General features: G+C 44.9%; 2 protein-coding genes across 2 annotated transcripts in view; one reads left to right on the forward strand and one right to left on the reverse strand.

Annotated features, from left to right (window-relative positions):
- Positions 1-22,202, forward strand: part of T265_15652 (hypothetical protein) — a gene marked incomplete at both ends in the record, with an annotated part of 78,968 nt that overhangs the window by 27,372 nt on the left and 29,394 nt on the right. The gene's annotated exons all lie outside the window — the stretch shown is intronic.
- T265_15653 (hypothetical protein) lies at positions 13,813-21,495 on the reverse strand (the record flags this gene model as incomplete). Its single annotated transcript, XM_009178869.1, has 5 exons — positions 13,813-13,936; positions 17,480-17,596; positions 18,591-18,661; positions 21,079-21,250; positions 21,347-21,495. The coding sequence occupies 5 exons, from the start codon at positions 21,488-21,490 to the stop codon at positions 13,898-13,900; spliced, it is 543 nt and encodes a 180-aa protein (XP_009177133.1).

Below are 22,202 nucleotides of genomic sequence, written 5' to 3' on the forward strand. Positions count from 1 at the left end.
CCCTAGCCTCTGACTCAAAAGTCTGACCCACGAGGCAGTGGGAGAATATAGGGTTTTCTTTGGGGACCCTGCCCGGAGCCGATGACTCAATATTCTGACCTTCTCGACTGCAGGGGGTTGGCCTAACCCGAGGGCGCAGGGAATAAGGCATTACTGTCTCATTCCTGATGCGGCTGAGCACAGCAGGTGCCTTTTGAGCAGCGCCGGGCTCTTTGGCTTTAAAAGTATTTCGACCGTATTGGATAATGCGCCAGCGGTCACGGTCAACCGTTGGGCGATCGGAATGTGCGGTTTTTAGGGCCGACCTTTTCTAACCCGTCCTTCCTCGGAGGAAGGCAGCATCGCTGCTTCTATAAATATGGACATGCTGGTCGCCTGGGGGAAACACCTTAATGCCTTCACACTCCTGTCGCAGAGGACAGTACGACTTTACCCCAAGACCGCCCCGTACCACGATTGCTCGTAGTGCGGGGTCTCGCTGCTCCCCTTTGGCCTTCCTGGCATGGTTGTACCTTGTGGAACGAAGTTCCAGCCAGTGTAGCCCGCGGGATCATTGCGGCACTCAAGCCCGACCACCACGTCAAGGTGGCAGCTTTAGGTCGGATTAGGGTTACTCCGAATTGGCACACCTAGTGCTGATGGAAAGCGAAGCGACAACCGGACCCTCACAATACCATGGTCAGAGTCAAGTTGCGTACTCTAAAAAGAAGGAAAATCTTTAATTGGGGCTGTCCATCGTTCAGATGTGTCCATAACTGTCTTGCATCTGTTGATCTTCAATCAATTCGACTTGAGCACTTGTGCCGGAAGTTTGTACTGGGCGGGAACAGATAATCAGCACACAACCGAAGCAGTCGCTCCCCATTATCCGTATGCTTATCATCAACTCCAAATCTTCCACCTAACTGTGTTTCTTCCAGACTTAGTCATCGATCTCGGGCATTGAAGTAACCCATCGGCATCGCTCAACCTTGTGATAGTTGGAGATGACCCATGGGTCGTCAATCCATGACCTGGGAAGGAAACATGAAAGTCCTTACCAATCAACGCAGTCGCGTTGTGAAGTGCCGTCTTCCAGGACGGGGACTGCGGAACAGGACAAACTAGTGACTAACGACTCTGACAGATAAGGCCGTCAAGCAGGCAATGGCGGTTTCGCATCAGAATTATCGCCTTCATTGCGTAGCTTTCTATTCCTGCCACTGCAGCCACAGAACAAACGGTCGTTGGCCGCAGTGGAACCTCATTCAGCCGCGACATTGTTAGTGCCATCTTATGGTGGATAAGGTGTTTGGGACGGAATTGAAATCATGACGGGAGAATTTTGGGGGCCCTCAGTCAATGGTTGGGGCACCGAAGCAGCCAGCTCACATGAAGTAGAGGTGATCAAGGCGAGAAAGTGGAGAAAAACATCACCCCTGCGATTGGGTGTGGAAGGGCAGGAAATAAGAACCATTGGGCCGATCACTATGTCGTGATTTCAAGAAGAGCCGAAGAGTTTTTATATTCAAAAATGGTGCAAGGTGTGTACGCACCGGAGAAAAAGAGTGGTTATCACGTCCACATGGGGAGTCGAACCAGACCGTTACATAGCTAGATAACCATCTCATAGTCATCAAACATTGTGGACATTCAAAAGTCAGTGACCAGTATCATGTGAAGAAACGTGAGGGATATGAAAACTGTCAGCTTGGTAATTCCGTTTATGATACCGGTATAATAACTAGATTTACAAGGGTGGGTTTCCGTTTGTGTAAACTGATGGAGGGGCCCGAGGAAGAGATGCCGTTTGTGTCGTCGAAGGTATCTAACTAAGGCGGTGAAGGGAGACTGAGAGCTGTCAGGATGTGGCATAGAAAGTGCGAGACGAAACAAGCTTGTGGATATTAGTGTGGAAATGGATATGAGGATACTTGGAGTGCGCGATGTAGATCCAATTTGGTGGCAAAGGGCATACAGGGGTAGCAACTCTGCATTAGTTGGGTGAAGTGGTAAGTAAGCGCCCATGAGTTGTTAAAGGACAAGTTTTGATAAAGATAAGCAGAAACGAGTGAAGATTCACCTGAAGTCCCGGTTGGCGCGAAGAGAGTTTGGGTTGGGGAACGATCAGCTTCTCGGAACGTAGGGTAGCAACTTGTTTTTTAGTCCGGAAACATGAGGTTCAAGCCAACTGACCTAACAGTACGATTGGCCAAATCGGGTAGTGCGGTCCAAAGGGATCTAACCTCAGACACGACGTTAGCTGCGCTGATAGGCAAGAAGAGTACGGAGGCCAGATGGTCTTTCGAACTTGGAATGGACAGGTCAAAAGCTTGAGAAAAGCACGGTTGAGGGTAGCGACACCCTGGGTGCCTTAATTCGACTTCGGGCTGGGAGGTTCAGTGGAGCTGAAGACAGTGGTATTCGGCGCCGAGATCGTGGTTAAGGAAGTGGGTAGACCAGTGGTCAGTTGTATGGCAGGTGCTTGGGTGCTCGGTTTTTTCTCTCCTGGGTGAGAGGGTCAGATATAAAAATCCCATTGCAAAACCAGGGATAATGCAGAAACGGAGCACTGGGCTGCAATCTATAACTGGGGTAAATGAAGTGACCGACGGACGGCGGGGAGATAAGTAGTACCTGAGGAGCCAGAACGCTCCTTGGACTCTCAAGCATAGATGGATTGTTATGACTAGAAGCCATCTGTTTTGGGTTCTCAGGTGTCGGTCTGAAACCTGTCATCGGTGCGGAGGACGTAGGGGATAAAGATCAGTGGTAGTTGGACAGGGGAAGTGTGCATCTGTGCGGCAACAAGCGATGCAAGTCATGGTTTGGTGGTCACAGGATGGGTGAGAAAGGATGCAACGTTCCGGAGGAACGCTAATGCAGTCTTATGCAGTCATCGCACTGCAAACCGTCGGTTAACTGGCAATCACGCTCTCGATGAGGACAGTTATCGGGGGTTATTAGTACGCTATATCAAAGGACCCGCTCTATGCGACACCTTTTTCATCTAGGCGGATTTTAGAGAGGAAACGAGGAAATAAGTGCCTAAATTTGATTGCGAGCGAGGACAAGTCTGCGCTAGATGAGCTACAAACATCCTCAATGCAAAGCAATTGCAGTTGCTACACTTTGATGAAAGACCCATAGATCATTAAATATAACAGCGAATTCGAAAAAAAATAAAAAAAAGTAAAAGCACACCGCGCTAGAAAAAGCCAGTGTGTATTAGGATCCTGCTAAGCGAAACCCAGGGGATCCAGGCAGGAGTTTGACAGAAGCATTATCTGAACGGGGAATTGCAATTCCCCGTTCAGTTCGACACGAAAGGATGCGAGTATATTAGAGCTCAAGCATTCGAACGGAAAGCAGCACTCACAATCTGGTGGAGTGCCTCGGTAGACATGTAGCCCTCGCAAGACCTTCTTCATCGCGATGTTGACCGAGGATACCAAACGGAACATTTTTATGCTGACCTAGGGTTCTTTCTCAGTGTATTCATTAAAACACTCGCGGTTACAGGTTGTCTTTTGGCTATAGCGACTAAGTGGCTAGTTGAATAAAGCTCATATGTGGTATTCTACTCAGATATAAAAAATAAGGTTTAATCGGCAACTTTAGAGCAGTAAATACTCAATACCCCCTCTCCACGACACCTATATCCCGTAGCTTAATGGAACCAGCAATTCAGTCATTAACTTGGAGCCAGTTCATACTCAAACGTAGCAGGACTTGCAGTAAATATGGCCTCGATGTTGGGCATCGATTATCAGCTCCTGTGCATGCGTTTCTCAAATGATCAGTTGTAACATACAACATCAGGTTTTACCTGAAGAAGCTTCCACGTCTCGGTCACACATAGGACGTTGAAATCCGCTAGCAGTGTTTGACTACCCCGAGGAACTTTTCCATATATGTTGTACGAACTTATGTCTCCTTGAACTTATTGTTCATGCCACTGTAATACCACCCATCTTCACTTCCACAAGCATTTAAAAGATATCCGATCATGTGAGCGACTAAGGCAGCCAGTTCGAATAAGTTCTAACTGTCTCTGATTGTGACAGCCTGCACATTTACTCAGTCCTATTAACTCATGAACAGATATACTCTACTACACATCTAGGTAACATACATTGTGATACTTCCACGCATTCAGCCTTCGTCCCCTAAGCGACAGGTGAGTCGTTTATTCCAGCCACCCGTTCCTGAAAAGTGCCTTGACAGCCCACTCATATTTGTCTCCCTTCACCGGGGATTCCGGTCACGACGAAGCATTTAACCGCCGGTAACTCTTTCTCTACCATGCCCGCGCCCTCAGCAACTAATATTTCTGGGAAATCAGAAGACTGCAAGGTCGACAACTATTCTCAGCTCCTTGCCCCCTTTAAGTTACCTTGCAGTACAAAAACCCCAAACCTCAAGATACTCGTTCAGGCAATCTGGATACAAACTGACAGCAATAAAGCCACTGACATATATTAGCAGTTTATCTTGTAGTGTTTCCCAACAATCGCGGTAAAGATTGCGCGGTCTTCATCCTGGAAGGCGGTCGTACCGGTAGCTATGAATGCCTCGTAGTTTCCTTCATATCGCTCCGTCTGGTCAATGCTTGTCCACATCTCTGCTTCCGCTACTCTGTATTGGGCACGAAAAGCAGTGCTTCTTTGGCTAACGGTGTTACCATACGCAGAATACATGGCTCGCTCAACGAAGCTTCTGGTGCTGAACACATTCTTTGGTGAAGGCCCCTTCTTACAACAGAAAACCCGCTAGCTGCCTCGTAACAGATTCCCTAACACCAACTCCCTATGATTCTGAGACAGCGGTTATCTAAGACCCTAATAAGTCTAAGGTCCGCTGCTGGAACAAGCAGTCTCACAGAAGTGCAAATAAACAGCCTGTCACACATGTCCACTGAGATTCAGAGATTTATGGTTTTCACGCCATGCGTCTCAAACTAGCAAACATTAACAGAATCTTGCTGATGTTTTCTATTAGCAGCTATTTGAAAAACTGGTTTTCGAAGCCATTCCGAAGGTCGCTTCATAATCTCATCGTTCACGACATCTAAAAGCTGTGGAAAGGTCAGGACGCACTGACGGATACCATTTTTATCCGTGTGTACACTCGTGTACACTCGGTTGTCCAAAACTCTACAACACAAACAGTTGTCTACATTTACAAAGTTCCAGATAGTTTCCTTATGTGCAAGTGTGCGAAAGAGCACTAACCAGTCAACTGAGTCGAATGCGACTTAGAACTTTCAAATACCACAGCCAGTCAGTTCCGTGGGAAGTTGTTTAAACGTACTTAAGGTCTACAGTGGGCGCGGAATTAACGTTTTTAGTGCCATGGCTGAGCATGATGCCACCATAAATACAGTGGATCTTTTGCATGCCTCACCTTTCATTTGATTTGAAAATGCTTTGAAAGCGTGCATGACCAGTGATTACGTCGTGTTCGTCCGCCCAAGCATGAAACGTAGGAGCTATTAGTGGCAGACATGGTTAATTTTTCCTGTAGAAAAAACCAGGTGCTCCATTAAACACAGCCAGGTAATTTGCGCGGCTAGTATCGTCGGAGGGTATTTAGTGCTAGCCAGTGCACGTTTTATCGGGTGGGCCGCTAGGTTTTAATTCACTAGTATGCTGATTCCTTGTCAGCGTCACGGAAGGCAGTGCAAGTGCAATACGAGCAAAAAGTGCGATCGGGATTCCAAAATATTGGAGTAAAGATACAAATTCGGCGGATTTAGTCGGTAGTTGAGGCGCATGAAACACACTTGGCTGGGAATTGGTACAGATAGTTTGAACAAGGGGTTAGCCATCAAACTATATATAGCAGTAGCGGCACCGTCATCGTGACATCATTCTTGAGTCCATCAACAGCTCTGTACGTGGATATCTTGAGTGCGTACGTTGTATTTGTTAGGAAAGAGAGGATTGGGCAGTCAAGGCTGACTTAAGTCCAGAATACTGTTGGGTCCATCGAGAGCGCAGGCGCTTCGTGGCTGCCCATTTAAACGAGGCAGTGAGACATCCGCACGCCGATTTAGGGATCAAAAGGAGAGTTCCAACAAGAGAAGCAGGGTATTAGAGAGGCTGCGGCTGCAAGTTACCAAAGCCTCAAACTACCCCGATGAGGCAAAAGTGTCTGTTTCCAAAAAAGTATGATCGACATCCCGGAAAGAGTAGAGCCTGGCTTTATGTGACCAGCGCAATCCCCTGTAGCCCTATTTGGATACCAAGAATGCTTTTTAGTTAAATGGTGCGCCAGTAGGTGCATAGCTAGTTTTCCATTTGTCCGTTGGGGTGACTAGGAAGGAAAAAGATGGTTACAGACGTTTACCAAAATTGTGGTCGAAGCATACATGTCTCGGTAACTAGCACTTAAGAGAGAACATTTAGCCGATAGGCATTAGGAATGGCAGGATTATTACATATTCAAGCGAACAGGAAAACAGGACAAAACCCGGGTTATAAAGCCACCAAAAATAGTTTTCTGAAGTGGTTGAGTGACCTAAAATGAGACAAGCAACATGCTTGGAGGTACCATGAATGGTAGCTTTCGGTAGGGGAAAACGGGCGGCTTTCCAATATTACGCGTGCAAAAAGGTGCTGACTAACCATGGAATTGGGGGTTGTCAGTGCTACAAACAGTTTCTAGCCTACGGGAAAAATTGGGAATTGTGATATTTTGGCAGTGTATGATGGTCGAGTGTGGATATTTGTGGATATTTGTTCATGGCACCGTTGGATAGAGAAAAAATTGCAATCACCACTGAGATAATCATCATAATCAGAGACGGCTGGATTGTATTTGGAGTCGCTGTCACTTTCGTGTGGTCACTTGTGTATTCTAATAGCTAAGGAATGCTGGTGGAAGTGAGGGTGGGTGACATTAGGTTGGTACAAACAACCAGGTTAAGGAGGCCTAAGTTCAAGCGACAAATACGGAAACGATCGACAGAGTAGCCTGAAATTGCAAACAGTTTTCGAAGTGACCGGGATGTGAACGTCAGCTTACGAACACATGCTCTGGAACAGATGATCGATATCCGTGAACGCAGCCACTAATCTTTAGGAGCGTTACTGATTTTGTTTATGGGATGGCCTAAAGTCATGTCAGGGGCGCAGAAATTTCGGTTTCTGGTAAGCCATCGTGCATAAGTGAAGGGTAGTAGAAGTACGGTGATTCAAGTAGCTGAAACTCTAAAGTGACAGACTGACACCGGGTATTCTCTCGCTCACTTAACCGTCTTGATGTCTACATCCACGGGTACATGTGTGATGACGCATAAGGACCTTGAATCTTAAGGGTGGTGTGTATGATATATGATATAACACAGGCCGGTTCAGCTTAAATATGCTGCGTCAATCGTTACGTCTGATAACCGAAGTCTGAAATCGCAAAATCAGTGTGCATAGGGACCTTCATTATCGACAATGCAACCAACTGAGTAGGCAGGAAGTTTACCTAAATAACCGCAGCACGTTTGAGAAATTTCATTTTATTTGGCCCACTGATTATACGTGCTTTCTATCATATCTGTCGAGTGAATATGGATTTTGGAAGACGGAAACTTGAGTGATTATCAGCTATGGTTTCACCGACGTAACCAATAAAAACAATCCAACAAATACAGTTTTATTCAGTGGCGGGTATGGCAAATTGAAAGCATTAATTGGCATGTGGATCCACCTTTACTGGTTGAATCAGCTTGGCAGCTAGGATACGCAGTCAAGGTGAGAAACGACGCTCACGGTTATCATAATGAAGAGTGATAGCTAGTCTTAATTAACGACAATGCTGTTGTACATTATGACGTATTCCAGTGTGTAGCGACGTTGTTGTTAGTACAGACACATTCTGCTGTTGGTAATTCATATGCAGATATTCGAAAATCTTACATTATTTACTGGTCAGTTGTGCTTGCCTGAGAATGGAATCATTAACAGAGATGCATACCCACATCGCTGCCATGCAGTGCATTATTCTGTGTTTTATTATTATATTGAACTCGAGGCGCGTTTTTAAAAAAGTGTGTTAGGCTGAACTTTGGTGAGGCGATTCATCTAACTTTTCAGGTCTGTGGAGAAGAACGTGCATGAAATTGATGCAATCATTTAATTGTGTACATTGGATATGATATAGACGTTACTTTATATTTGAGGAGCACTGCTGAACGCCGCACATTAAAAGTGCAAGACCTTTGCAAGTGAAACAAAAAATTTTGCTCCGAAAATGTTACATATTGTCGTACATGTGCGTGAGCCGAAATTCATCCGAAGTTTCGCGAATTATTTGGAGTTTATTTTACTCTATCCCCTTTCTAAATTTTTGACACCCGTCCGACATTCAGCGTGCTGTGAAATGGCTTCACAAGTGGCACCACGTATGCTTGTTGAGAAACTGGGAGCCGCATTCCTTCCACCATTTACGGCGTTGGAGTAGGAGATAAACAAGAACAAAAAGGAGAAATACGTGGTGGTTGTGTGCTTATACAGCAATCGAATAATCAACACTTTTCGTCAGGAATGGTGTGACACAACTGCAGCTGGCAACCAGTAAGAAAAAAGAAAGTCGAGGAATCCTAAGAAGCTAATAGGCTTTAGCGTTTCTCAATAAAAAAGGAGGCAAAGTACCAGCTTTTCGGTGTATTTTTGTGTAAGGAAGCAGGTTAAGCATCCCTCAGTCACCTCTTATTATCTTGAACACAACCATAAGATTTCTAAGTATTTGTACGATCGGCTTCGGATAAATCGATGGGGAGCTGCGCACCTACAAGTCCCGCCTGAAGTATGAAACGCCGATAAATTTGGTAAGAACCTCACCATCTAGGACACTGGCAACTACTACTGAATTTATCGACTTGCTGTATTCAATGGTGCCTCATAGTTGTGTATTATTTTGGCAGCTGATATGCCTTCGGTCCTGGCAAACCATTGAGAGGCCGAACGCGTGCTTGCACTGAAGTCACGAGAAGGTCATCATAGCCACGTATGCTCCAGCTGGCAACAGGTAGCGTTGTTCCGACGTTTCTCAGCTGTTATATATGTTGACATAACGCACGCGACAAAATGCTTGGGGTATGCTTTCTGAAGCAAATAATGTCTGGCCTGTAGACAAAAGCTGTATCCCTTCCTGAACACGGATGGCTTGGTACCGGGTCCCCGGTTGTGCACGCCTTTGTGAAAAATAGAAGTTTGCCCTATGTATAAAGTGGCTTCTTCAAGGGAAGAATGAGGAGCAGTATCAAGTGGAGTCTTTTGTCATACAAAAGCCGGCGGCACAAACGCCGGCTGCAAATGCAGCCTTTGGCTGAGGCGTTATTTTGTGCTACCTCAACAATAGAATGGCTACCAGGAGGCACGAATGTATTATAAAACACCTATGTATTTTTGACCACAGGCACTGTGAACGGCCGGCACATATTCCACCGCATGGCCTGCTTGGACAACGACCTAAGAAAACGTTTTATTTATCAGACCAAGAGCACAACTTCCGGCAAGATCTGCAGGCACTGCGCCGCACGGACCCGCGATTCGTCTCTTATCTCACAGTCCACTGGCTTTAAATCATCCAAAATTGGGGTGTACACGCACAATGCGGGATGGTCCACTTTGATAACCGGACCAACAGGAGTCTAGAGAATACAAACAACTGACTGAATGAAAGGGTGCACATGAAGGAGCGTGGCACACAAGTGTCCCGACACACCTAGTAGCTCATGCGGGAATTCGAACTGCAACCGACGGGAAATATTGGAGGGTGACTAGAACAAGGTGTACCCCTTACACTTGTTTCAAAGCCACCACCGGCAGCTTCTGACAGACTGCGTAAATAACTGATACGTGTGGTGGATAAACTTAAGGTGCTACAACATAGGGAGGGCAACAAACACCATTAGGCAGTTGATTGTTCTTGGAAAATTCGGCTGTGGCATGACTGAATGTCTGCAAATCACGACCTGCTGTCAGTGGTTGGGATATTCTGTCTGTTCTGCGGACACAGACTTGGGCTTTTTACGTTTTGTAACCGACCTACTAGTGGAATCGACAGCGTCGGATCACGTATAATATCACATCGGCTGCTGTGGTGATGAAGCCCGCCAGCTACGCGGCGATGATCTTCAGGCTTGTCCCAGAGGTGAATTCACTGCTGAATGATTTATTTTCGGCTCTTGGGCCTCAGTTCATTCAGAAAACCTAAAGCTTTGCTTGATTACCGGTATACAAAGAAGGCGTCTTATGATGTTGACCTGACCGAAGCACACGATCCCAGAACGGCGTGTCCCGGAAATCCGTGTTTGTCCATACTCTAGGGTCAAAAGAACAGCCAGTCGACAGCCTTGAGTAAATATCTGACCACTGCGAATAACGCTGTGGAGGGCCAGCTGGGGGAAAGGGAATAAAATGATTTCATGTGACTCATACATGGCCGATTTACTCCAGACAGTTGATCGGTTAACGGGGCGTCGTGCATTTCATGTAGCTGTCGTATTTTTTATGGGTTATAGTCGGTAGACAACGGGCTACAAGAAACCAAGCAATGCGAATCAGCCTTTGAAGATGGCGTTGTGTAAACCAGCCCATACAGCGTTGCCGCCGCTGAAGTGCTCCCTCTATATTTGGGAAGTATTGCACACATTTTGGCATTGATAATGATGTCTCGATAACCTAACTTCCATCCTCCTCTCATTTCAGCAAGTCAACAACTTAATGAACACTGCACATCAAGAGGGCAATATGCTTCCAGGCAGGATATATCTACTAATCAAACCGACCAATTAAACTCAATTTTTCGTGTCGTACTTTTCGGGTCTTTGATTTCTTTCCGGTATATAGGGATAGACGTCAAGTTCGTTCACCTATCCGCTATCACCTAAATTGGTTATATGTGACTAGCTAATCGGGTATCGTGGACCTCTACGAGCACGTTAGTCGTGTGCCTCAGCTAGGTTCGTTCCATTTTCTACTATGATTGACGACATAATCGTCTTGGCAGTTCTTGCAAGGCATACTGGCGCACTGCGCTGCTCGAAAACAAACCTGCGCACGTCATTGACCTGCATAAGCCGTACGTTTTTCCAACCTAGAAAGCTTTATCTTGCAAAAATGAATTCAGATTCATTGATGTTAATTCTATATATCAATTATCGAGATCCCCGGACGCATAGTTCTCCATTAGGCCAGTGGAGCAGATCCAAACAACGGACATTATTTACAGCCACCATCGCAGAATTTTCATTCACAAGGACCGCGTAGTTTCCAGAAAACTCATTTACATCTCAGCTGCAGAACTGTCTACAATTTACGCCCTTTGTGAGCAATTAAACCTTTACCACAATTGGCGATCTTTCATAACTTTCGGCAATGTATTCACAGTCGGTGGAGTTTGGTGACCTTGTGGTGGTTTGTTTGAATACGAAATATCGCAACCTTAAAGATTCACTCGCTTAAAAACTTACCCACCAAGGCATTTTCGGAATAACTCATTATATATGTGCAATCTACTATATGAAGCGGTAACGCCGAAAACGTCGCAGTTTTCGGAAGATCGGTTCCATTGTGCGAATACTGAGCGGCATTTTACCCCCTTAGCTGGTAAACATCTGAACCGGTAGCGGCTGTTGACCTTGAATATTTGCTCAATTAAAATAATGCGCAAACGAGCAACTGAGTTAGACTAACTTCCATAAATTTTTTGACCTCGAAGTTGCCATAGTTCCGGCGAAATTAAATCAGGTTTTCTTGTATTGAGCATGCTAGCCTTCATAAGTATGAGTTCCGCGCCCAATATGGATTTTGATTACGCATGAGCAAACTTAATCAACCATGTCTGGGGAAATCTCATGTGCTGGAATAAATATCGTCTAATGCCGAGAATGTTCGCAAAAGTTGTTTTCTTCCAAACTATTGTTTCAGTGGAACATGTAGTGTGCGCTTGAATGCCCGCGGCGGGGAAGTGGTAGTAGAGATAGGGGTTAATAAGAGATGAGCGGTGTTGAAAGGGCCACTAACTTAACGATGCAGAACGTTTAGGTGGAAAGTGGCTTTAAGAAATAGAAGTGAATGATGGCGAAAAAGCTGGCGTTACGGTTGAAGCGATGATGGTCGTTCTTGGACTCACAGTTCCGACTGAGGAGCTGCACTATGCGGAGACTGACAGCCGGCTGAAGGTTAATTGGGGGCAGCGAATCAGTATCGGTGATAGCAGTCGCCTTTGTGCAGCTCGTCTGCCTATGAATGCGTAAACGACTTACCAGGGTCATATGTTAACCCGTGATGGGCGGTCCGTCATAAAAGCCAGGTGTGTAATCAGTTCACATCCCGGCATGCTGTACGAAATTCGCAAGAATCTGGAACTGGTCCTACACTGGTCAACAGAAAATACATTACAGGATAGCTGTTTGCCTCAGGCACTGCACCTGCTCCCTAAAATATATCACTGATACAGAAAATCAAGAGACTAGACATGATGAAGCTCAAAACCATGAAACATCCAAGAGGTGCTCAGAAACACACTGATATGAGGTTAGGCATCAAACGGCGGTATAGTTGTCGGCCGAAATTAGGTACCAATTGCAGTGGAATGTTTTAAGCGGTGAGCACAACTCGTCAGTTTTGTTATGAGTGCAATAATTAGTCCACGGTTAGATTGGGTGTGTGGTGAGTTTGCACCCAGAACCGGAAACAAAGTAAAAATTGCCAAAAGGTTTTTTGATTTTGAGGTAGAATCGACGAGAAAGTTGTACAACAAGGAAGGCAAATACAGTTCTGTTGCCCAGAATCTCTTTCGTTACCCGTTGGAATATGTACAGATACTCGGCTAACACCGGGATGGCAAAACTTTGCCAGGGTATTTGAAAAATCAGCTAAAGTATCATACGACGATGAATTATTGAGAAAACACCTTTGAGTCCACCATTCTCGCTCAACAACCCATTAACTGGGTAATAAAACAAATGCTCTTAGCTATTTACTTAAACCGCTCCGGAGGGGAACTGTTTGTGTACCTCACAGCTATGCTCGTTTGCCAATCCTGAATATTTGTTGCTTGGTTATTTCGACGTTAACAACTCACCTTTTGTAAAGGCGAGAGTAAACATAACTAGTCCCAAAATTCACATACCTTAGATTCGGGAGTTCAAGCCAATTGGCGAATTCTTATGTTCTCATAAACCCTCAATTTGTGCGCGGTGATTTCCACATTTCCACATATTTCACGATTTTATCACCACAGACACCGCGAACAGGACTTGCCACATGAAACGCAGTAACCAAGGTTCCCTTTTCGAATCCAAGACAAAACTCTTTCGGAAACCTGTAAACTGTTTGACTTGGTGTCTTAGATGACTGACTCAGAGTTACCGGGCACGAGTCAGGGTAGGTTCTGAGCTCTTGAGAAGTTGAGTCGATGTCGAAAAACTGCGCTCGACAGACCGTGATGCCAGGCATAACGTGTGAATCGCTAGGATGAGGCCTAGTAATGGCGCAGCAACAGAACAATGAAACACGTATCGTGCACACGAACGAATGTTGTACACCGGATTACATTCTAATCACAAATGGTTGCAGCTGTATGTATGTTTTCCCACATTAGAAGTACAGTTAGTATGGAAAGGGCGCATGCCAGTCGGCTGTCACAGAAAATAGTTACGATAGAAAACGTTTGGAAGTTGCCGTGCAAACATGATCTGTGGTAAAAAAGGAGATCCGTGAACTGGAATTTGCAACACACCATTTTCATGTTTTCTGTCCGGTCGTCAAACGCAAATGTCAAGTCAAAACGTCAAGTACCGTAAAGACAGCCAACCGACGGTCGGGGAGGATTATGCTTGACATCCGCATAAAGTAGTTTAAAAAGGGAGCACGAAAACAACAGTGAGAATGACCAATCGCTGGATCCAATGTCATGTTTCCAAGGTGGTGGGGACGTATCTATATCGTACCTATGGAATGAAAAATTGAAACAGTAAAAACTGCTTATTTGCTTATATACCATGTGAATGAGCGAAACAGAGGGACCAATGACAGGCACGATCTGGTGTGTGTTCCAGCAATTTCTTGTGCTCTCGCACGTCCTCGCGCAATAACACAGCTGATCAAATGCATTCCCAGTTGCCCACATTCTCAACGCACGTGCCTCTAAATCTACATCTGAATCCAAATCCAAATCCAAATCCAAATCCACATCCACATCCACCTCTTAATCCCATGCTAAATGTCCTCTCCCATACTCCGGGCCAAATCTACGCAACATACGATTTCCAACTAACCGCGTCCCTGTGCATCTCACTCTCCCCAATCTGGTGTCGGTCGCGGTGAGAATCACGTCGCGCACGCACATGCAATTTCACCAGCCCACACGATCACCAGCCCAAAGCCGTTTCGTGTGGCCGCAATCGGCCTACAGTCTGTTCTAATCACATAGCCATTAGCCTCACATCCCAATGCCAATGTGCGTAGCATAGAAACACCGGAAAATCTATGAACAGCCATCACTATGAGCCACTAAATTTAACGCCGACAGCATCCATCCATTTCATTATATGGACCCATTAGCTGACCGCATAACTGAAAGCCAAAAGCTAATTTCGAAGTATTTGTTTACTGATAAATGCTGGTGAAAATACACCATTCAACCTGATTATCACATATCTTTTCAGGAGTTATCAAGCTGGAGTTGCAGGGTGGCTAATCTGTGGGAAAGCTAATTTCACGTTGAACCTTCTAGTCGAAAGTGACAGTGGAGAAATTCTCCAACGAGCATAAAGTGTCAACTGAACCAATGTGAGTTGAAAGAGACATTATTGGAGCATGAACCTCGTTCCTGGTCTCGCATGTCACGCAATTTCACGGATGCTACTGCATAGTCCAAGACAAATGTTCAAGGAGCCATGGACTGAACGTGGCTGACCAAGATCGGGTATCGATTAAGTCCGAAGAATGAAACATCTGAATAAGCTGGAAAATCGTGCGCAAATCGTCACTGTTCAACTGTGATAGAGAACAGTCGTCGACCTGCAGAGAGCGCATAGGGGAAACTCTAGATTACGAGGGAACCCTAATAACATGAAGTGTTTTTCCATCCTTCGACAAAGCCCTTTAGGTACACTCTAACCGATGCGGTCTCTAGAGTGAGAGAGTTGAAAAAGTTGTCACGCGCAGCATTCAACCGACGAATCATTTCATCAATAAGGGCTTAAATAGAGGTGACACTAATAGGCAGTGCTACAGCGATCTCTTCGTATACAGCAGGTATGGTAACCGGTAGATATTAATCTTCATCTGGTAGCAATGGTGAGCTTCCTGATTTTGAAAAAAGAACAATTAGTATGGTAGAAAACAACAAGATCGTCTTTTGTTTCTTCCTTAGACTTGCTTGAACAATTCAAAGATAGCACAGCCGTGTTCCTGATATTCACATACTTCCAGGAATGTGAGTACGTATGGCGAGCTCTCCAAAAGCTTCCGTGAAATAAGTATCGTCCAGCAAGGTCACCGGCACTCTTCATTCCTGTTTATATTCCACATGAATAAAATAAGGAATTGGAAACAGTGACGTATTAAAAACTCAAGGGTTCAAATTGTTGCTCATGAGTTTTTGCGCCATGTCCCCACCAGGTTGTTGAAACTGCATTTAGAAAATTAATGCATCTTGACTCGATGGAGTCTTTATTTAAGAAAGGTACCCGAAGCGATTAACTGGACCGCAAAAATACGAAAGTCTGCTAGCTGCAACAGGGTTGCTAGTTTCAATGGCACTGCGACGTCTGAATTGAACAAGCGAGACTCAACTACAAGAGCACAAGATAAGATTTCGTCCAGACAGGAGTGCATGGACCACGCGCTCACATAACGTCAATCGACTGTACAGCGTTAAGCATAGAAACCATTAAGTGTGGGGTTTTTCTTTGACTTCAAAGGAGTTTTGGACTACGCGGATAAGTTGGTTCTTCTGCACATACACTGTATAAGACGAGGTTTGTGAATACTTTTCATGCCATTTAATCCTATAAATCTGGTCGTGTTAGGGTTTGCAGTGAGCTGTCGGAGTTACCCCCCCCCACCATAGATGGTGCAGTTTTCAAGGGTAGTACGCCTTCATTATTTTTATTCAGTTTCGTCACTGATGCCATCATTAAATGTACCGTCCAATGAAGCACAAATCTGCGTGTCGAAGTTACACCTGGAGGAAAATTGGTAGACATGGATTATGCGGATGACATTGTTCTGTTACTTGGCGATTATTCGCCTGCATTAACTACCGTACGCCGAATATCAGAGGTGATCCCCTGTCTCGTATGTTGCAACTTCAAGGTGCAGGAACTTACTTCGGGGTTTCTTGCTCCCATTGACCCGTTCGAAATGTCAGAATAAGGAGCTTGAGATTTTGTCAGGTTTACTTCGCTTGGCAGCTGTAACTGCATTATGACAGATGACGTTATTGCTTGTATCACCGGTGCACGGCAAATTATGACCAACTTGAATCACTTTTGACGTCAGGAACAAATATGGCTACAAAACGATAGTGAGAACAGCCCTGCCTTGCTAGGCTTCCTTCTCCTAGGATTGTATGACAGTTAAGCATTAGTTTCCACTGCGGGCGTGTAGCTGTTCATTTACCATTCATTTCCATTATGCCTCTAAGGTAAATGTGTTCCAGTCAAATTTCTCGACCCAAGCACTGCGTGCAAGTTCCCATGGACAAGCTCAGGTCTAGGGAAAACTTTCACCAGAATTTGGCAGATCGAGGCACGTCTCCCATCCATTCTTGCCTTCTACTTTGTTGTTGCCATCCCAATCTGCTCCTGCATCCTGTAAGAACGAAACGTTCCCGGTATCGTTTCTACACTAACCAGTGGGAAAACAGTCTCGCAGTACTCATAGAGAACGTAATCAATGCTTTTATACATGCGAGTCAGCCAGGACAAAGTCGATTGCCAATGGTTTGATAGGGAGCGAACATAAAACTTGCAATCGCATCATACTTTCTCCATAATGTACACATGTGAAATGATTAAAAAGGACGATGCTCCGAGCAGCAACTGACTCGTGTGGATTTTTGTAGGTGTTTTCGCTTAAAGTGGTACTGGTTACCTAGAGAAGGGTGAAGTCCCACGGAAGTTGAAAACACCGTGGTTTGCGAAATTACGCATCATCTCGTAACCTTTGATGTTGCCTTGAATTTCCGAAATTTGTTTGGCTGGATTTTGCTGCCTACGACAGTTATTACACCAGTCACAATACATATGGACTGAGAACATTCTGTACTGGAACTTGTAGGTGTGGTTAGAATATAGTTTCAGCTATAAACCAACCATCGGTCTGAAAGCGGTAGACTTAACCCTTAGAGAACGAGAGTCCACAGGACCAATAGTACGGTTACTTAAGAGCATAAAGCAGCTTGTCTTGTCTTCACCCATCGGTGCGTGTGCGACGCCATTCTTCTGGACATTTTTGAACTCAAACAGAATGAGGACGAAACTTACTCTTAATGGACTCAATTTGTAGTCTTGCAATTCGTAGGCCATAGTGAGGAAGTGGCCTAGGATTGCGAACGTCATTAACCATTCGAAGGTAACACTCAGCGCGTGGTAAACGTAGCGCTGAGGAAAGGGGAATGGACAAGATGGGGTGTATTATGTGACATTTTGTGGCGCAAATATGAAGAAAAAACAAGAGAAGACACGGGACTATCTCCAACCAAGCGGAGCAAATCCAGAGGGAATTTCAAAAGGCGCATACCACGGAAAAGCAAGTAGAAAAAGGAAACACCGAGACCGTCTATATGAGGAAGACAGTGGGTTACTGATCGACACGGATGTGTCTAGAGAAGCAGTGATACGGAATGTGAGACAGATCGTTTACTGTAGAAACGAGAATGAGGACATCAGAACAGGACAGCTAACGCGGGATAATGCAATCCCGAAACGTTCTCTTCAACCGCCCAACGCGTCACATGCGCACCTTTCATCTACGCAGTTACAAACATCAAATGAATTCTGAGATGGATTACTAGTGTGAAACTATTTTTGGTCATAAGGTTTATGTTAAGGGTAGCGTCTGGCACAAGTCTCCCCAAGAACAAGCCTGAAGGCATTTAAACAGGTGAGCGTGTCAATCGGCCATGGAAACGTTAGAAACGATGCTAACGTGGATATGCTGACCAGAGCGAAGCAAACGCTAAATAGGAGACCAAGTTGGACTGCGATTATTATGGTAACGATTCGTCTGGTCCATCTAGAAAAACAAGAACGTAAGGAAATGTTGATTTGTACGTGTTTCAAGTTGCTCTTTCTTAAAAATTTTACGCAACGGCAAGCTTTGAAGAGTTTATGGTTTAGGTTGCATTTTCTGCTGTGTATTACAGCAGATTTGAATCTCCTTCATCGGTCGGTAATCGCTCACTTCACTTTGGCAACCACGTTGATGTTAACACAGCTTTCAGAAAAGGCACTGCTAGTAACTCATCTCACGTGATCAAGAATCAGTAACAATTTTACTCGTCAGCGGGGCCAGATGAGATGAAAAACTGTGGAAATCTTCCTTCGAATTGGTCACTGCGTAATCAGAACACAATGGGAGACATAAATGACTTACGTCATCGTTGAGATTCCACTTTTTCGGAGGCAATTTTCTTATCCCACTACACAATGTGATGAACGCAATCACTGAAGGTAACGAAACAATGCAAGGTAAGTACTCGTGGTTTTAGCGGTTGAACACCTCCGATGTCTAATTCTATTCTTATTGCAAAACCCAGAGAGTGTAAATTATTCTTTTTTCCAGAAGCTGACCAGGGGCTTTCCAGAAGAGTTGAGTATTTTGTTTTTAGTTTGAGGGTAATTTTGGGGAACCTTATAACTCGGCAGTCGAACTTTAGTTCATCCTCAGGATTTTTAGAACCCAAGACACCGACGTAAGATATATTCGCAGGATTCGAATAGCTAGCTTAAAACAAGAGAAAATTTGAATCTACGAGTGGGAAACCATGATACTCTTACTTGATTAGGATTAGCTGATATACAACATCTTGCCTGCCTTACGGTTGCGAAATCTTTTGCTGCCCCATGGGATGAGGAATGCCTGAGGACTGAAAACCAACACGTATGCTTCCGGTCGAGGTTGCTTATAACAACTCAGCGGAACATTCCCAGAAGAAGCTGAATTTCCGTCTACGGTGCAACACGAAGTGCTGTGAACACGGTCAGGCCGAATCGGCTTACTTTCATCGTTTCTGTTCTGAGAAGTAAAAGGGCTGATGTAGGATTTTCTCCTGCTCATTACAGTGTGTGAACAAATAAATGAATACACAAACAGCACCTTCTAAATTCCTATGCATGCCATACTGGGTGCTTAAAAAACCTCGATTGTTATTGGTTCGCTGGCTTTGCGGCGCTTGAGGTCGGTCGACCTCGTCTGTTCAAAGTCGTCAAATGTTTTAAACTACAACATTGATTAAAATGGCCAGGCTATGCTGAGTAGAGAAGGGAAACGTGACTACATCTGCGACGACTGGAGAACGGCTTCCGAAAAAAAGCATCATTATTGACCGATAATGCTGTAGGCTTGTAGCGCTGGGCTCATTTAGCGTTTAATGTGTTGCTTGATAACCGCACAAACCAAGGCCACGAAAATACCAAAGCTAGCTCACTGATTCCATAAACAGTACTTTATTAAGAAACTGTGGTGAAAGTAGGGTAGTCATTTTGGCTGCTGCAAAACGATTCAAAGGTCCATGACCACGAACATGTGACTACTAGAATATTGCTTTTGGAGCATGCTCAAGTTAGGGAGTAAACCCTACGCTTTCAGGGACCGTGTCTATCCTATGAGCCTCAAAAAGAAGGAAACTGGTAGCAGACTGTTTGTGGATTCTGAATAATTGTACAATGGCACTTATTCCAGGGGTACACCTTTCTTAGCTATTTGCGATCCCGTATAAGACTACGTCTGCCTTCTTACTTTTCATGGGGGTAAAATTAAAGGCTAGTAAACAGATCCACGAGCAATCCAAAATGGTCCAACAGTCAGCCCGTAAACTTCATTAGAAAAGTGGAAACATAACTGCATTTCTGAGCATCTTCCATGCGCTATTTAATGGTGTGCAACACCGATACCAGTTCACGTGTGTCACACTTTGGTTTCCCACATTGGTTCGTTAGTATGGGAGTCGATGGACGAATGTTCCACGTTGAACCAACTACTGCGAGCAAACCGAGTAGCATGTCGAAATGATCATGGTTGGTGCGTAAATATAAAGGACTAACACGATTCACGCCTGCTAGTTGACTGGGTTAGGATGCGTTAGTTGTGCTTTCTACTTGGATTTCATAGGCTCAACCGACTGACATTCTCAGATGACCGACCCACATAAACATTTTTGTTGACGAATTTGAGAACGACGGAGTTGTTATGCTGAAGTGTGCGAAGTCTAACAATACCGCGAACAAAAGACACGACCACCGCAGTACCATCGGTTCAGTTAGACGGCACAGTTACGAAACACGATTGCAGCAGACAGAGTGGGATCGGTGAACCGATGGATACTTTTGCAGGAAGACACTAGCAACCACTAAGTCGCGTGCCCATCGCACTGACATAGACCTGCTTTATTTTGGCTACTCTGTGTATTTAGCACAATTTGCAACCGTCAAGTATTCTGATGTGCGAATCTAAAGAGAATCGTTTGGCGGAATGTATCTCAAATAATTTATGTTATCCGGCTGTTGAACACAAGCTCAAAATATCAGTGATGTATCAAATGTGCTGATCAACGGCTTCTGATGAGAGGTGGCGGCACACAACACAACAAACTCCAGGTGAACACAGAGGCTTTTCTAGTGCCCAGTGTCCTGGAAAGCAAGCGCAACCGCTGTAAAACTCATCCGGGATGAGTCGAATTATGCGTCTTGGCTTCCAGACAACGGGTACCCCACAACGAAGAGTCAGAAAATGGAACTAGAGTAACGCTGATGGTCTTAATTAAACACCCTGAAAAACTCCAATCTCAAAGTATTGTAGTTGCATAAAATAGCGCATGTGGGGTCTGGAACATTATTGGGGACAAGCATAGGGAAGGACTCACTTGAAACAAACGACATCACACAGATAGCTGCCAACACTGCGCGCAAAATCCACAGCCAACGCGGTGAATATAAGTGTTTCCGGCTAGCATGACTGCACAAAGTTATGTACACGCTGCTGCAGCCAAAGATCATGAAAGCACCAGTGAGGTGTACCGAAAACAAAGAAGATTCCTATAGCAGAAGTGATGGAGAAAAAGCACACTGCTTTGTAAACTGGCTGGACAATAAAAAAATACCGTGGTATCCAAATACGACGGTCAGAGTTACCTGGAAATTCCCCGCTATACATAGTCCAAAAACTGCGGCCAGACCGAAAGCAAGACTGAAGTATGCGTGCACAATATGCGTCCCTGGACTGGCAAGCTTCATTAGTCGATCCATTTGGTGCCCATACCAACCGTATACGGACATGCAACCTACAGAAGGGATAATAATAAGCAAATAAAATTGAGCTTCAGATATGAATTAAAAACCGAGGGGGGGGGGGAAGGAGAAGTCAGCAGTGTTTATTGAAGTATTATTGAATTAAGAGACCTGCAAAACCATGTGTGCGCAACGTCCAAATCAAAAGTGTGGAAATCCAGACGTTAAACTAAACGCAATGTGTACGCGTGCAAAAGGCGACATAAAATTAAATTGAAATCCAGCACAGATGAACATGTGGCGTGACCAAAAGGCGGTAATGGGTTCCCAGTGTGGTGTGAGCAAGAGTAGGACTACAAAAGTCAACTCCCTGGGCAGCTGACCAGCCACATGCTCGACCTCAAGATTTTTTCGTGTGTCATCAGCGATTTTAACGTTCACATTTCCGTTATTAAACTTTTCCTCAAATAAAGATGGTGCATGGTACGATGTGACATTTTTTGCCTGACTCCTTTTTCTCGTCCGATTTTTTTTCAAACATGAACCCCTTACCGAGATTATACTGCTGTTAAAATCGCTTCACGAAAACGAATCATCCTCGTGATGCTTGCTGTTCCGCTTAGCAGGTCTTCTCATCCGTCCCGTGTCAACGGTAAACTGCACATTAACCTCGTCCCCACACTCTAGCAATAATTTTTTTCTGACAGAGCAAACGGACTTCAATTCTACAGCTCTTATCCGTGAGTACGTTTTTCGCCGT

Source organism: Opisthorchis viverrini, assembly GCF_000715545.1.
Source record: "Opisthorchis viverrini unplaced genomic scaffold scaffold2057, whole genome shotgun sequence".
NCBI lineage: Eukaryota > Metazoa > Platyhelminthes > Trematoda > Opisthorchiida > Opisthorchiidae > Opisthorchis > Opisthorchis viverrini.